This window comes from Gobius niger, assembly GCF_951799975.1.
Source record: "Gobius niger genome assembly, chromosome: 15".
Lineage (NCBI taxonomy): Eukaryota > Metazoa > Chordata > Actinopteri > Gobiiformes > Gobiidae > Gobius > Gobius niger.
Window position 1 is genome coordinate 24,678,208 of NC_136866.1, and position 17,410 is coordinate 24,695,617.

At 40.5% G+C, this 17,410-nt stretch overlaps 1 protein-coding gene across 1 annotated transcript; it reads right to left on the minus strand.

The window, feature by feature from the left end:
• fkbp3 (FKBP prolyl isomerase 3) lies at window positions 1-2,554 on the minus strand. The gene is made up of 7 exons (XM_079572393.1): window positions 2,437-2,554; window positions 1,777-1,878; window positions 1,432-1,530; window positions 1,193-1,328; window positions 760-827; window positions 503-600; window positions 1-251 (listed from the first exon to the last, which is right to left on the minus strand). Exons 1-7 carry the CDS (start codon window positions 2,536-2,538, stop codon window positions 197-199), a joined length of 660 nt encoding a protein of 219 aa, XP_079428519.1. The 5' UTR covers window positions 2,539-2,554; the 3' UTR covers window positions 1-196.
• Between the last annotated feature and the right edge of the window lie 14,856 nt (window positions 2,555-17,410).

A 17,410-nucleotide genomic window follows, 5' to 3' on the forward strand; every position in this document is an offset into this window, starting at 1 on the left:
TTTTTAGACAATACTTTTATTTGGAGGCATATTTCATACATGCAAAAAAAAATATGTACATTGTCTTGTCTGAACATTAAACAAAGCTGTCACAGTTACAAATGTGAACATGCACCCACTCAACGTAAACACTCATCCGCCCGGCTGAACTGTGGTTTTTCTGTGCAATCATGTCAGAACGTAAACAAAAGGCATTTTAATCCACTGCTACCAGCTCAATCTCAAAAATTAGCTTGGCGTTGGGGGGGATTCTGGAAGGAAATGTTGAGGACAACAACAGTGGCTGTAGGAGGCAAAATCAGGTTATTTGAGAAAGAACACTAGCTTTTACAGTGAGATCAAGGTTTAAATGGAAGCAACTCCTCGTCTAGCGTGCTAAATTACCATATTCTTTCACGTCAACAAAATAAACTTTAATCAGATCAAATTAAGCATAAACTTTTCATGCATAGCAACAACAAGCACTTACATTTCTCCATAAAAACATGAAATGAAAGGATACTTTGAATCGGGAAGACCCTTTCTCCCATAGGCCCACTCTGGTTCGATCTCTACTTTGGCCTGTTCACCTTTGCTCATCGTCAACAGAGCCTCGTCCCACTGGCAGGAAGAAAGTCGGGATGAATCGAGAAAACAAGATGAGAATTTTTGAATCTGCCATGTTTTAAATTGACACTCCAAAAGTGTAATGAAAAGTTTAATTTGATATATTTATTTTGATATTGCAAGAGATGATACTGGAAAAATAACAACACTCACTCCTCTGATGACTCTGCCCAGGCCAACTTTAAAGCTCAGTGGTTTGGTTTGCCTTTTCTTTCTGGCAACTGTAGAAAAGCAAAGACATGTTACTATGTTACAATATCAAATGTTTGCTTCATTATATTACGTAACGTCATTGGACATGTTCGGACATGTTTCGCTCAGACAAAGATAATGATGTCATATCATTTTGTACTAAAGTTGCGCAGCTTGTTTATAAGACTGGGTGGGGCATTACAATCTCCTCTATAAATGGGAAACCGCCCAGTTCTCACCAATCACACTCTCCAACAACACATTCAAGTAACGCAGAGGCAAGGCAACTTTATTTATACTGCGTATTTCATACACAAGGCAACTCAATGCCCAATGCTCAATGTGCAGCAAAAATCATCAAACCAAAACACACAGGAACCCCAATGTTCTATACCTGCGGGAATGTTGGTGTCGAACACAGTGCCGTCCTCCAGGGTGCCAGTGTACCAGCAGCTCACAACATCACCCTTCTTCGGGAAGTTAGTCTTGTCTCCTTTCTTTAACGTGGCCTTGGTGAACTTCGGTGGCCCCTTCAATAGAGAACACCATGCGTGAGATATTAAACATTCATATTGAGAAAGCAGAGGGGCGCGGGATTGTGTGATGTAGGTCGAACATTACGGATTCATATACCTCATCCACCTCCTCCGCTTTGACTTCTTTGGGCTTGTCTTCAACTTTAATGGCTTTGACTTGTTCTGTGACCTCCTCGACCTCTGTGCCTTTAAATCTCTGCAAAAACACAATTATACTGGGATGAAACTACATGGGATACTCATAAATTTGTTGATTATAGTGTTCCGTTTGTGCTAGCTAAATAGGAGGATGTCTTTACTAAAAATATCATTTTAAGTTCTGACAGGAAGCACTATTTTATATTTCTTTTATATAAACTCCATGCATGACTTTCACTTTGAATCCGATAGTTAAGATCCTCACCGCAATACTGTTTCAAGTACAGCTTGCAGTACAACTTACTTTGCTCTCGAACAGCTGATTGTAGGCAACAATTAGTTGTTCCTTCTTGGCTGTTTTAGCAACATTCTTGATGTTGCCCTGCAATTTGTGTTCATTGAGAAACTGCAAACAGACAAGAAAAACAGGTCAGACAAATCAGGCCTTGAATAAAAACAGATAAATGTCTATGGGAGCTCTAATTAGGATTACCATTACCAAGTTGCTATTTTTTATTTATTTTTTTTTGTATTTTTTTTTTTTAAACAAAACCACTGTGCAACAATCATCATAATAATGATTCAAAGGTCATGTCTGTGATACATAAGTAGTTATCCAAACATGTGTATGAATTTCTACAATGATAAGTTTACTCTGACGAAAAAATTATCAAGGGCCGAAAATGACAGCCATTTTTAAAACTCGCAGAACAAAAACTCAGCTCCATTAAGTCTAAACGACACAAAAATACGACTAGCCAATGATTAAAAAACAAATTTAGTTTGTCCCTAACGTGAATGCACATAGCTTCATTCATTCGTCCATAAGGGAATCCGCCACTAGCTTTCCCTTTCCCCCAGCCTAATGTCGCACATCACTGCAGCTTTCTACGGGACAAAGAGAAAAAAGGTAAATGTCCCTGTTTGAATTCACTTAATGCAGTGACTCTGCTCTGCAACATACCGATCGGGCAGCATTGTCCTGGAGAAACTTTATGATGTCTTTTTTGGGTAAATCATCATTATTCAGCTGCTCCTCGCTCCATTCTCGTGTTGGTTCCGCCATTTTGAAAGGCGAAGTGGTAAATTTGGATCCTTACGGGCAGCTGTAGAGTCAAATACATGTTTATTAATCATTTTCTTCATTATGTGGCCTCATATGGCCTACATATACACAAGAAAACATGAAAATGTATTTGATTAGGGTTTGGATACGTCAGCCGCGTATTTCTATTGTATATTATAAAAAGTTAGACAAATGACTAAAGTTGAAATAAAAAATAAAATAAAGAAATAAGCCTAAAAATAAATAAATAAATTGCTCCGGTCGTCTTCAAAATAAATAAACCAAATAAAAAAAAAGTTTAGCCAAACATAAATAATAATATTTAGCCATAAGAAAGAACATAAATAAAATAAATAGGCTAAATGATACATCGAAATAAATAAAGACCAGATAAATAGCAATTAACCTGCTAACCCTCAACTTAACAGAACACATTTTCTCTGCAAGAAAAGTGCAACAAAAAAGTGGCAAAAATAAGATGGAAAAAGAACGTGTGACATCACAGCAACACGAGGAACAGCATCATAGATCAGTTTTGTAGGTCTTAGCTTTCAAATGAGGCATTACCCTGGGTCATAGGTTAATGCCTCATTTAAAGCCACACTGTGTAGGATTTTCACTTATAAATAAAATTTAAATACTAGCATTTATTTTATGATAGATCATTTCATCATTGGAAAAATACCTCATAAATGTACAAACAAACATGTGTTTTTGCTGTGAGCGGCTCAGCTCTCCTAAGAATGACTAACTTTACCGAGAGTGGGTACGTCTCCAGGTCGTCTTCATAGAGATGTCGACTAAAGTCAGTAGATTTTGAGATTTAAATAGCAGGTTCTCCAAATCCATTCTTTGATTATTCACTGCAGTAATAGCATTTCTGTGTCGAGCTCGAGCATGCTTTACACTGATGGCAGCAGTATAGTCTAAAATGTTATGCAGTGTCCCTTTAAGCTCCAGTCCAGAAGCTTTCAGATTTGGGTAAAGCCAAACTGGTGATCACGCGCTCGGTAAAGGCGGGGGTTAAGAGATTAACATTATCTTGCAGTTCTCACTTGCATCCACCAGATGTCAGTATGCCCTCATCCATTTTCCTGTGTGCGCGCCAAAAATGTGTAATGCTCAAAATATGTTTTGACAGCGGGGGAGAAATAGCCATGACTCATTGTGTTTATATAGGGCTATAACAATAGTGAACACTCTAAAAAAGAATCTGACAGGATCCAGTGATGGAGACCGATGGCAACGTTGTTCTGCTGAAAAACATTCGAGTCCAGCTTGTGCGCTCTTAAATGATTGTTTATCATGAGAATTCCCACGGTGGATAGAAAGGTGCAAACGAAGGGTCTTTTCACTGCGAGTAACAAGCAGGGGTCAGTAAAAGTCTGTGCAAGAAACTTTTTATTTGCAATTACAGCGGCAGGAAAGGCATTATTTGGACACAGTTTGAGAAAAGGTGAGGTGCTACCAGCTCAAAAGCGAAAAGGAAGAAGTTATGAAGCAATCAAAGTGTTGGCGGTGGAGCTTCTTCGAGCAGGGCCAACAATGAGGGTGAATGACTGTTTTTGGAAAAATATCTATCAATAATTGCCAGGTCAAAACATCTACATTTCGACATTTATCGTACGTGAATTTGAAATCTTTTCATCAGGCAGGTCTCAATCTGTTTTTGACTTGATGGTATTTCCAAAGTTAATCCAACACAGTGGCACATGGAGAAAGTCTAATATAACTTTTCTGTACATCTGTGAGGAAAAACTGACATTTTCCACACAGTCCCTGAATGCATCCTTTGTGTGCTTCCTATATAGTTTCATTGGTTGGTCCTATGTGAAACAAAGATAGTAGTTAATATGATTCAGCCATGGCTACACTATTGAGCAGTGTTAATGGCTTGTTTAACACTTTTGGCTTTGCATTGAAGCGGAGATGGGAGTAGTACTTTTCGACTCTCCTTTCTCCACCATGAGGAGCAGGTTTACAAATACTTGTCTTATGATTCAAGTGTCTTCTTGTTTGGTCTTGTCCGGCATTGTCTTTTATGCGCTGATTTGTAAAACCTCAAGGAGAGATTAGGTGTGTTTAAGATGCCGTTGCGGCTCGCCTGGATGGTCGGCGAGAGTAGCCGGCGCAACGGGGGCGGAGAAAAAAAGTCTGAATTCAATCCGACCGCTCCACATGCAGAGAAGAGCGAGAGCGGCCTCAGATCACGCAGCGTCTCGTTCAGATATCGCGTTCATTTAAAGTTTATCCTAAATAAAAGTCATTCACCTCCTGCTCTGTTTCCTTTACTCCAGAGACATCATTCTTCATCAGAGAAAACTTTCCCATTTGTTTGTTTATTCAAGTTTGTGAGATAAAATACGTCCTTTTAAATCATTAGTTTGTTCTGTAAGAGCATCAGACATGAGCTCTATTTTAGGGGGCGATGCATAACTTTAATAGTTTCAGTCATAGTTTATTTGTTCAGATCTAAAGGGGAGAGAGGAGGGGGCGAGGAGCACGTTTGTGATCACAGCAGACTCATATCCAATCACCTGAGCGTCAGCCGCAGACAGGTGGGTGTTTTCCCATCATGCACGCGGCCGTGGAGCCCCTGCAGTTGCCTCTGGAGAGATGCAGCGGCTGATCAAGTCGGCTGCTCTCGTTGGGGTCTCACGATCTTTCCGTGCCCCACGTGCCCGTGACATCAGAGCCCGTCTGGAGCAAGTCAGACAGAAATCTAACCGGCACCGTGCGTCTGCAGTCGGCTGTCAAAACTGCGTCCGTCTGGCTCATCTCAAACACACCTATTATCAGTAACGGTCACTGTTGGTGCAATTTGCGGCTGCAGCCCACACTGTAAATTCCAACTCATTGCGCTTACTTGGAACAAGTTGTAAAGTATGATTAAGAGGGATTTCACAGTGTTCATTAGTTCTGATTACTATACGTGGGAATTCCCAGTACTGATTACTTTTCTTACTTAAATATGTTTTTTACCTGTACTGTTATTCTTAGTAATGCTTACCAGAATATTCATGTTCCCTTTATGGTTTATTTGTTATTCTCATTAATGAAGTTTTACAAATTTAGTAGATATAAATGTTGTAAAAAAGCAAAGTTATACATTTATTAAACATTGAACAGCAAAACGCTTACATTTTTTGGTGCAATTAATGATAGAACTATTTCTGCAGTTCTAGGATTAGTCTGTACTGAGCCGATGAAGCCGAGGAGCTGAAGTGTCTCAGAAGGTTCCACATAGACTCTGTGCATGCAGCAGGTTCTGCAGACTCACAGCTGGAGGAAGGGGATCTTTGTAAAGCCGTCAAAGCTCACTCCTCAAAGTCAGCGTGGTCAGTTTCTGTAAGACATATAAAGAACAAAGTACCTTAGTTGTGAGTCCCTGTGGCAAGACCAAATCAAAACCTACAGGGAAAATGTTGCTTTGTCTCATCCAAACATCTGAGCTCTGACTCTGTCTCACCTCAGTGTCTTAGCAGATCCTTCCACAGCTGCTCTTCAGTCTGACACTGGACACACACAAAACCATTCATAAATGTTTTACCACATCCAATTTAAGGCCAGTTTGTCTGAAAGCAACGATAAGTGCAGCTTATCTCTGGCCTGGATGCTAAATTGGTCTCAAAGTTTTCGCAGCAGTTCAGATTTCTGTAAAAAAAAAACACATTTAGTAAATCCACACAATTACCTAATGACCTCAAGTAAAAAAAACAAAGATTATGGACATCCTCAGAATGTTAAGACAAGTAGGATAAACTATGTCATATAAAAATCAGGTACTAATACTGAAGTTCAAATCATAGGTAAACATTTTTTGATGCAAAACATTTGAGTCCTGTCTCACCTCAGTGTGTGTATATTCAGTCTCATCAGGTCTTTCCCCAGCAGCACTCCTCAGTCTGACAATGGACACACACAAACCATTTAAAAGATTATTTTACTAAAGGACATGTTGTTTAAAAAAAAAAGATCAGTGCAGTCTTACCTTGAGCCTTGATGCTGAGTCAGTCTCTAAATCGTTACAGCTGTCACAGTCTGGGAAAAAAGAAAAACTTGAATTATATTAGTAGTTATATATATGAATATATGAATATACATTCATTAAATGTTGTGAGTTGTTAATTGGTGAGTGCAAACTGAAAAATCAAATATGCTGATTTGTGAGCGTTCTGCACCTGCACATTTGAAATGACGAGTAATATGGCCACAAAGCTAATATGTAAATGCTGCACTGTTTGCATTGTGTGTTCATGAAGTGATCAACAGTAGCCTATGTGCATCACGCTGGGATTGAAGATGCAAAAGCATGCTGCTGTGACATTATACACTGTGCACTGCATAAGTGCGGACATAAAATGCAAGGCCAAGAATTGGCCTCCCATTTTTCACTGCCAATCTCCCGGTCTACATGACTGTTTTTAAGTCTATTCTTGAGCCAAAATGAGCTTGAACTTTGTAGGCTCCTGTAGCTTCTTACATGTGAAATCATTCTGTTGACAATCACACTGATCTTTACAGCAGATGCCACAAATTGAATGTGAAAAAGTTCAAAGTTAAGCCTATATTATTCAATATTGGCAAATCCTAGTAAATGGGACAGAATCCTGTAATGGATATTTTAGAATGAGCGTAAGCATAACAGGACTACAAACAGTCATTACTGGCATCATGTAGAGTTAGTAAATACTGGCAAAACCCTGTTTTTGGAATATTTTTGAGCTTTACTCTTAGTTTCTGTTGCATTATAGCAGTGGTTCTCAACCTTTTGGAGCCTCGACCCCCACAATTAGGATTGTGACTCTCACCTGGGTCACACGTGGGAAAAACAGGGACCTATATAATTCTTAAAAAACAATGGCTAAACTAAAATGTGTCAAGAACAAAAAATGGCACCCTGGTAAAATAGCATGTATGCTACAATACCATAATAATAATATAAAGTACATATTTTTATCTTCATGCTCTAGCGACCCCCCAAATCTATCTCGCGACCCCCTTCGGGGTCCCGACCCCAGGTTGAGAGCCCCTGCATTGTCAAACTTTAGATTTTATTATTAACATAGCTTATATATTTCTACATATTATTTCAGCAATATTTCACAGTTTAGATGTGCTGATGCGATATTCCCTGGAGCCCGTGTGAAGGCAGAAGCAAACAGGGGCTGATCAGAGCAGATTCAGGGCTAGGGCTCTAGCTGGGGAGACCATTACATGAGGATTTGCAAAAAAGTAAAAGATTTAAAGACTTGTTGCTTGAATTTAAATGTCCCAAATGAAACAGCATATAATCGGCACGATGTTTGATTATGGGCTGTAGAAGTGGTCAAGAATAGCAATATGTTCATTAATGTTGTCCCCTTGGGGAAAAAAAAGGACAATGGCGATCATTTCTAGCTTTGCCACTGGTCCAGCCTCCTCTTGCCGCTCTCCAGAGGCCAGTAAAGTAATATACACCTTATTTCCCCAGCAGCCCTGCCCCCTCATGCAGGAAGAAAGGCCTCCCTGAAAGTAAATTCCCTCTCAGTGGTCCTTGCTCTGTGAATAGCCTAATGTGTTTTAAGCTCACAGTCTAATAAGCTCCCCTATGTGGCTGTCCTGCTTCACCTGCGCTCGACTCCAACAGCCTAAAGCGGCATGCGCATAGGAATTACAGCCCGCTAATAACTCAAACCTCTCACCAGGAGTCGGTGGGTTGCCTTCAGGGCGCTGTGGAAACGAACAGAAAAGTCAGCGTTTCCAGACTCTTCAAACAAGTATCGGGGAACTTTTAAAGGTTAAGTTCCACAAGTTATCTCAGGTCAGTGTTGCATCACAAGCAGTTGTATTGTATTGCAGACTTTACTGTCCACACACGGGGGTTTGTCCTCTTAGAGCAGCCAGGACCATTGGGCCACAGCAGTGAAGCCAGGTCCTCATCGTGGTTGAGAGGCTCGCATACAATTTCTCCTTAATTGTGCCTGAATAAAGAACTTTGGTTTTCTACAAACTATTGACGGCGAAGCTGCACATTTAATTATAGTCCGAACCCTTTTCAAATCTCAACACTCCCTCGTGGACCAATCAAACCCATTGATTTGGCTCACAACACGGGGAGAACTGACCAACTCTACCTGAGCTGGTCAGATCTCGGAAGTGTGGTTCGGGAATTTGACACTCAAAATAAAATCAGAATTGCCCTTGTTGGTATGTACGGTACACAAAGTGATGGGAATTAAAGATTATCCATCGTTACTGCACATATTAGAGGAGGTTTTCATCAAACAAGCAAGGAAAAATATTTCAGATCCATCCCATGTCCTGCACTCCCAGTATGAGCTGCTCCCACCTGGACAATGCTAGAGTCCCTATCAAGATACCCAAGAGATCCCCAAACAGGTACAAGAACTCCTTCCTCCCCATTTCGGTGGGTCTCCTGGACACTTGTGTTTTGTAATGTTCTGTCTTGTCATTATGTCACTGTATTTGGTTTTGTTTGGTTTATGTATGTGTGGCAGCTTGTGCGTCCAAAACAAATTTCCCTCGGGACGTATAAAATTAATCTTGAATCTTGACTTTTGACTTTTGAAGCAGGGTCAGCCAGTATCGCAGTCTTCAGCCCTAAGAACCCACTACCCTTCAGGAACTGGACGACAAGAACTGAACTCAACATGGACTGGACGTTCTTCAGCAGAGGGACTCTCATCAGCCCTGGGTCTATCTAAAACCTGCCTGTCCATGGGAGTGGATCTCTCCTTCCTGTGGTTTCTCTTTTCTCCCACTGGCATTGGAGAGTCTAAGAACAGGGGATGCCCATCTGCTGCTGACTACGTATTTAGACATTTCATCTGCTTGGACATTATATTGGTTATTATTTCACTGTTTTAATGCTTGGTGCAGTCCAGTCCTATTTTATGTTATGATATCAGGCTATACAAAACAATTTGATTGATTAGAACAGGGGTAGGCAAGTTTGCTTTGCTTGAAGGCCAAAAGACCAAGGGCCTGACCCTCTAATTGAAGTCACTTTCTACACGAGTGTTGTACATCATACTACGGCCTAAATGGGTGTTCTGCTAAGAAATTTGAAAGGAATTGAAAGTATTTTCTGTACTTTAACAGGCATTTTATCTCTGATTTGTATAATGACATTCCTCAAAATCGTATTTAGGGCCAGAAGATCTTTCTAGCGTTGCCTGTCCCTGGATAAGAGGGTCCATCGGTGCAGATATATGCAGTTGCACTTCTGCCAGGCTATCGCAGCTGTGGCTAGACGACTGAGTGTGGAGTGAATGAAAAAATGATGTGTGAAGTGCTTTGGGGTCTTGTGTCATGTGAAAAACGCTGTACAAATAAGATTTCCTTCCACACTCAGAAAGGCCCAACAAGGGGCTTTCTTACTATGAGGTAATAGTGCCACACATGTTTGCTCTTGCTTTTTATAGACTTTTCTCTTTGCCTGTAGATAGTATTGCATTGAAGCGTTTTATCATGGCAGGGGTCATGCAGCAAACCTCAAAGTCACTGAGGCCAGCACAGTGTCTGGCATATGGCCTATTGAACCTCATCATGACCACTGCCTTTTAGTGTCTACATTTACTTGAGAAATAATCGTGTGAGGTATCTTTGGAGACTTCTCTATATTTAGTCGAGACGTGACAATGCGGCATCTGTGAGTTGCTAATGAGGAACCAAAGAGGAGACGTGCATTTGAAGTTTGAGTTGTTGGAAATGGGCCCAGTGTAACTCGCTAAAGAGGCAGACTTTGTGCTGAAGCCACTCGCTCCGAAATCACTGTCCCCTGATAATATCACAACTCACACGTCTGTGGCCAAACCATAAAGAACATGGTAATTATCACTTCTAAAAGCAAATACGTGCATAAAATCCAGTTTTGGGTGGGAGATGAGTGCGTTATTCCAATGGTTGGTGGTTCAATCCAGGATATCAGCATGATTTCATTGTGTCCTATAGCAAGCCACCTCTATATCCATTGTAGTCAGAGGGAACCTGTTAAGACATTTCTTTTCTTGTGGAGTATAAAACTTGCAATGAGTTAACATGAGTGCTATTTAACATGCTAGCTATTCACAGTTTTTGAAAGGAATGTCTAGACTGAAGATCCACAAATGTCTCCCTTTACCAGGTTAGGCACACGAGGGTGGCATCGTATCATGAATGTCATGACAGGAGCTGCCTTTGTTGCAATACCACCACCTAGTGGCTGGGCGCGAATTCAGAAGAGCCAGTTTAATGTGAAAACCTATGGGATTTTTAAACATTGCAAAAACAACTTTAAAGCCTGGTTTCAAAGAAAGTTTGCATTGGTAAAGCTAGATATTCCCCCGGTGATAACTCTGGGATGAGTACAGTTGCTGAAACCAAAAATATTCAAAGTTTTGCTTTTGCCATTGATTGACAGGCCCTGGAGGACTGTGGTGGCTTGTTGGTGCTCAGCCCGCCTCACCGGGATGGAGTTTCACGCCATTTTTTCTTTTTTGGAACATGCTCTGTAGGAGGAGACAAATGGGTGAGGAAAGCGCTTCTCTTTGGTCCTCATGGCGGGGAGCTGACATTGCAGTAACACAACCCCCTAGTGGCCAGGGACGACTCCAAAAGACACAGCGTTCCTATGAAGCTTTGGACCTCGTTTGCACTGCATTAAAGCCTGGCTCTAAAGAGTTTGTCTTTTTCTAAAAAATGCTAGGACCCATGACATAACTCTGAGCTGTGTCATATTTGTAACCACAGTGTTTGTTGTGTATCAAAAATAAAAAGTGGAAGCCTAAATCTATGATTGACAGGCCCTGGAGCTCTGTGGAGGCTTGAAGCCTTCTAGTCCACGGGGCATCCCGCCTTTTTGCCCTTTTAAGGAACAGGCTTCGTAGGATGAGATTAGGCAGCCATTCATTTCACAGACCACTTATTAATGGGGCTGAATTTATTACCGGTTATCTCTTCTATCTTCTATCTATGGAGGAGACTGAGCTACCATGGATTTTCTGTTGGATCCTGTTGTTTACATGGGATGGAGTGAGCACTGGAAGTCTATCAATATGGTTGGGCATTGCATGTGTAACTAAAGCGTTTTGATTGGTGATGGTGACCCAAACATCTTTCTCCAACCTGAAAAACCTAATTTAATTTTTTGATTACAAAAATAAGTAAAGGGATTATAGAATAGTAATCAATAAAATGCCATTCCTGGATTATAATTCTATCCACCTTGACTGGACCTATTTTGCCTGGGGACCCCCTGTGCCTGATGTCTGTTCAACTTGCATCTAATGTGTCTGTGAAACTGCATAATATCACAATTTTTTAATGAAATTTGGACAATGATCTCAAAATGATCTCACCTTATTTTATGTTGGAAGCGAGGATAAACCAGTTTTTGTTTCACGTGGAAAGACATCCCTAATGACCACAAAACTTAACCTAATTCCATTTCATCTAAATTTCTTCCAGCGTATTTGTGCGCAACTTCACAGTCCACAACCTCCTTTTGCTTGCCTTCCTTTGCTTGTTCACTAACCTTGGAGCTATAGGGGGCCCCTCTGGTGAATGTAACATGTTGCAAGTTCGAGAAATCCAACCACCAAACGGTCGATGCGCACGCTGCGATAAGAATAAACACGAGCGCCCGGTGGTTTTGAACGAGGCCCAAAGACCCAGAAGAGCGGCATATGTCGGCGCCGTGTGATCCCAACGGCAGCCATCTTCTCACTGTGAGCTAAATGTAACACTAATGTAAGGAGCGAGAGAGCCCAGGGAGACGCTGTGGAGAAAACGCTGGTTATTTGATGAAACAAAATGTCAGAGTGTCCATTGCAGTAAATGTTGTGTTTAGCTTTGTGTCTATGGGGGGAAAAGGAGGAGTTATTGTTCTTGCCTCACGGCTGGATTCTGATTTCTGACCAGTTTGGCGTTATCGTCCGGAAACTGCACGTTGTCCTCCGTTCTGAATGGGTTTCCTCAGCCTGCTCCTTGTAAATAAACCATGACCTTGCTCACAATAGGATCATTTCAAAGTGCTCTGAACCAATAGCTCAAGGTAGAAACTTAAAGCATTATCAGTACGTACCAACAAGTTGTGAGAAAGTAAGAAATGAATCTGGCCGTTGCTGCTTGTTGCAGTTGTCATTGCTATTGCTTCTCAAATGACACAAATGTAAATTAGGACAGGTGAGATATAGTTCAGCAAATGTGCTCTAAAAACCTCGTCTTTTAATTTATCATACAGAGTAGGACACAAACATCGCCCACGTGTGCCTCGGTTAGGGAAGCAGGGTGGGGCTTGCTGGGTGGGGGCTACTGCCCACTCACAACTGGCCCACTAATGCATTGCACTATATAATAATGATCAATCAAAACTTTATTTATAAAGCGCTTTTCATACAAGGTTGTAACGCAAAGTGCTTTACAGATTAAAAGCAGTTCCCACCCACCCAAACACCCACTCTTCCAAATAGAAACAGAGATGATGCATGATTACCTGATAAAGTCATTAATAAAATGCTATAACAGTAGAAATGGTTATGACAACAAGAGAGTAACAAGATTATAGAGCACAGTAGGTATGTTTAATGTGCCTTTAAATATGCTTATTTATAATTACAATAATAAGGGTGTTAATATGATTAAAAAACGACATCTGATGTCAATGTAAGGTCTGACTTTAACTAAAATGTCTGGAAAAGAAAACATAATTGTCCATTCATCGAAGTAAATGCAACTTTGTAAAAGAAAAAAATGTAAAAAAGGAAGCATAAGTTTTACTTCTACTTACTCCTTTTTGGATTATAATGTTTCATTTGATTTTTATTGTATGTATCAGGCATTATTCAAAATAAAGACTCCTAACTTAAGGTCTGTACTCTCTGCTCTTGACTTGAGTTTGAAGATTACAAAGCTTGTTTTATTGGTTCGTTCTGCTGAGAAAGCTTCATTTTTACACCATTTTGCCAAAAGAAATCGTGCAATTTGAAACAAGTGGCCATTTCCAACTTGATATTTCAATATGGCCATGTATTTTCTCCAGTTTGGCATTACCCAAATCTAAACGCTTCTTGACTGGAGAGCTCACTGCATTTATGTCACATTTTTGACACTTTTTTGTTGCTTTTTTTATTGTGTTATTATTGCTTTTTCTGGCACATTTTTGTCACCTGTTTGTTGCATACTCATAGCTTTATATGTCGCTTTACTGTCCCTTTTATGTCGTGTTTTCATTCGTTTATGGCACACTTTTTGGTCACATTCTTGTTATTTGAAAGTTAAGACCTTGTAGTTTCTAAACATACGTGTAAGATCTGTGTGAGTAAAATGCAAAATCCTCCTGAAGCATGTTATAACGTTGTTCCCTTGTCAAAAACATCCCTGGAGTTTTCATTCATACAGTTTGGTCATTTCTTCCTCCCCTACATCAGAGCCACGTGTCTCATGTTCCGAATGCAGCATTAAAGCGACAGGGAAAGTGTTTTGCTTGTGCCTTGTATCTGCGCTCTACCTCAGGCCCTCTCTTTGTTGCTTTAAAAAGAGGCAGCCACATACGGATAAACGGGCATAACAATCGATGCTGCGTCTTTCTGGCTGCAGGTGAAAAGATAAAATAAGCCGCTATAAGTGAAAAGTGTCCGGATTAATATCAATAACGGAGGCATTGCAATAGTGGGAGGTAAATCAGTCAACTGCACATAAAAGTGTCCTACTTTTTGTTTTCTAAGGAACATATAGAGCAGATTATCCACTTACTATAAACTTTATCCACGCACCTACGCCGCCTTTACTTTACAGGTCACAGTTGTTTTCATGATAGAGCAGTGATGTCTCTTTCTTATATGAGGACAGGAGCCAGTAAACTATCTGTATCATATGTTCATGAGAAAAATAGAAATGGCACTATGGCTTAACCTGATCATTATGACAAGATTATTGATGATAGAGAAATGGGTCCCCTGTATTCAATCCCACTGAGCCAACATTAATTTGTCAACATTTCTTATTTAGTCTTTGAATAAACTAGTTATAGCTGAAAAAAAACAACCCTAATTTGGATTTGTGTCAGAGACTAAAAGTAAAAAATAAATTAAAAAAACAGACAAGAAATCAAGAATCCCATCTGTGAAATCTTTAAAAAATTAATGTTAAGTACAGCACTGGAGAATTTAGTTTGGTTTATTAGTTTACTTCAACAAAAAAACATTAATTAAAGATGCTTTAAACCAGGGACGTGCAGTGAAAGTTTTTTCCACCACCAGAAAATAACACTTATTTCTTTAATTGTTGTTAGATATTTGCCCAACTAAGCCAATATGTGCTGAAAATACAGCGCTTCCTTCATCCTCCGCCTCTCCAGCCGCGGCGCTGACGTGCTCCTGATCACAGAAGGGCAACTGTGCTGACCCCTCCCGTTTTGAGAAGATGGTACAGCCCATCTCTGAAAGACTCGAGAGTGAACTTTTATGTACGAGCGCGACACGAAAGGGCCGACGGGGCGAGGACGTCAGCGGCGCGTGTCCAGACCGTCCGGACAAAGTCAGCGATAAGAAGTCAGTAAGTTTAGCGGTTCCGTTTGTCGCGATGTAACATGGTCTTTAAATGAGCTCCACTACTTATAGTAAGTCTGGGCTGGGCGTTGACCCGGGCCAGGCCAGGTGTGCAGAGGAGCGAGAAGGTTCCTCGGTGGAGGAGTTCAGGAACATGAACAGCAAAGTGGATTAGGGCTGCAACTATCGATTATTTTAGTAATCGATTAATCTATCGATTATTTACATCGATTAATCGGATAATAAAAAACAGTTTTAAACAAGGGTTTTTTTCTGCTAGAAATAGCATTTATTTATTCTTAATTTATTTTGTCCCAAAAGCAGCAACATTTCACTCTCTTCGAGTGTCTTTTAAATCAGTACTTTTATTCTTAATCAAGTGAAGTAGGTCCTGACTGGAGACAGAATCTTGAAATGTTCCGCTGAAGCTCAGGTGATTGATTTCTTTGCCGGGATCTCAACCAGAGGAGTTTCCTAATTGCTATAGAAGGGATCAATGTGTCAATTTGCATGGTTCATAAATGTATTTGTTGTGAGCAATGAAAGGATGGATATGAGAAACTTTAAAGTACGGAGGAGACAGTATGACTGTGCTGGAGTTTTATTCTGCTTTTAAAATAGTGTGACCACCTTAAATAGTTTAAACAGACCAGTGGGACAATTTGGCAGAACTTTGAAGGACAGAGAAATTAGTATTATTATTTTTTATAGATCAGGCATTTTAATCCCACTAAAAAACACCTTTTTATTATTGCAACTTATATAACACTGAGCAACAGATATATTACAAAACAGTTGGATGTAAAAAATAATTATCATCAAAAAAATCATGAGGGCGGCTTCAATAAAAGAGTGGAACATGTGAAGCAGGAGGAACAGAGAACGACCAGGCTCTGCAGGACAGTCAAAAGAGGGACAGGTGGTCACTCTATTGAGATCTGTGGATTTATCTTAATTTAAATCATATAGTGTAAAGATATTTAGCGCAAAAAACTTTGCAGCAACGGACAAGTAGATACAGTAGGATGTAAACGTCTGTGTTTGGTGAGGGGGGAGATAAGTTTGCCATCATACCTTACCTTATGTCACACTTTGAAGTAACAGTGGATGAAAGTGTAGATCAGGGGTCCTCAGACTTTTTTCTCTGGGGGCCACATTATTGTTCCTGACTGTGATGGGGGGCCGGACCGGGTTGGCTATAATATAGAATTGTATGACCCAGACCAAAATGGCTTTTTGTGAAGTAGAGATTACTCGCCTGCACAGTCGTCCCCACGACTATATCCACAAGATCCACACTTGATTCAGGCTCATATTTGTTTCACTGTAGTGGTTTGCAAAAATAGTAATCAAGTCTTCACACTTTCTTTTAATTTCCATTTATTTTTATTTTCAAATAAAACATCATTATGTAATGTGACCAAAGTAATAACTTCTTACACTTGCATTGTGCTTTACAAGCCTGTGTCACAAGTTTCTCAAAGTACTGTAGTCATTATTCATTCTCTCCACACTGTGGTGGTAAGCTTCATTTACCACGTGGCTATAATGTGTTATTCTGATCTCTTATGTAAGTGCCCTCTGCTGGACACCTGTGGAAATACTTTTTATTGATTCAAATTGCCCCCTAGTGGCTGGAATGAGTAAACTGGTTATTTAGTTAAAATATCCTAACTCCGCACAGGAATGGGCTAGAAACTTACTTTTTTTTTTGACATACTCAGGGATTTGTGCTCTACAAGTGGAGGGCCGGATTAAATCACCTCGCGGGCCGGATGTGGCCCGCGGGCCGTAGTTTGAGGACCCCTGGTGTAGATTGTCCTGATGGTAAATCATCACTGATGCAGCTGTTAGCATTGTTGTGGCGGTAGCAGGGGGAGCCTTTCGCCTCCTTCGCCTCCGTCCTGTCTTCGCCTCTCGTTGCGGAGTTTCTTCTTGTTTGAGCCGTGTTTTGATGATTACAACAGCCTGGTTCTCCGCTCCGCTACCTGGCTCTGCCCGGCTCTTCCGGGCACGTAGGCGGCCTCGTTTCATGCGGTTTTAATGAGAAATATTAATAAAGCGAATAATCGAAGCATTTTACTAATCGAGTTAATCGATTTTATCGATTAATCGTTGCAGCCCTAAAGTGGATTATTGCTATTAAGATATTTTTGATATGGACAAAACAATGACTTGGACAAACCAGAAGTTTTAAAGGAATAGGCCACCGTTTTTACATACTGAGATATGTTATTACATTAGCTTTGACGAGTTCTTTAGGACCTGTCTGGTCTTCACCCGTGCCTTCAGTCACGTAAACACAGCGCAGACGGCGTTAGCATTTAGCCTCTCCCTCTCTC

Bases quoted from the DNA above. Each gene is read 5' to 3' on its own strand.
- fkbp3 (XM_079572393.1), bottom strand. From the start codon at position 2,538: ATGGCGGAACCAACACGAGAATGGAGCGAGGAGCAGCTGAATAATGAT. The intron at 1,879-2,436 runs GTATGTTGCAGA...GTCTGTTTGCAG, and splicing joins AGGACAATGCTGCCCGATCG to TTTCTCAATGAACACAAATT. The intron at 601-759 runs GTGAGTGTTGTT...TCTTCCTGCCAG, and splicing joins TGGGCAGAGTCATCAGAGGA to TGGGACGAGGCTCTGTTGAC.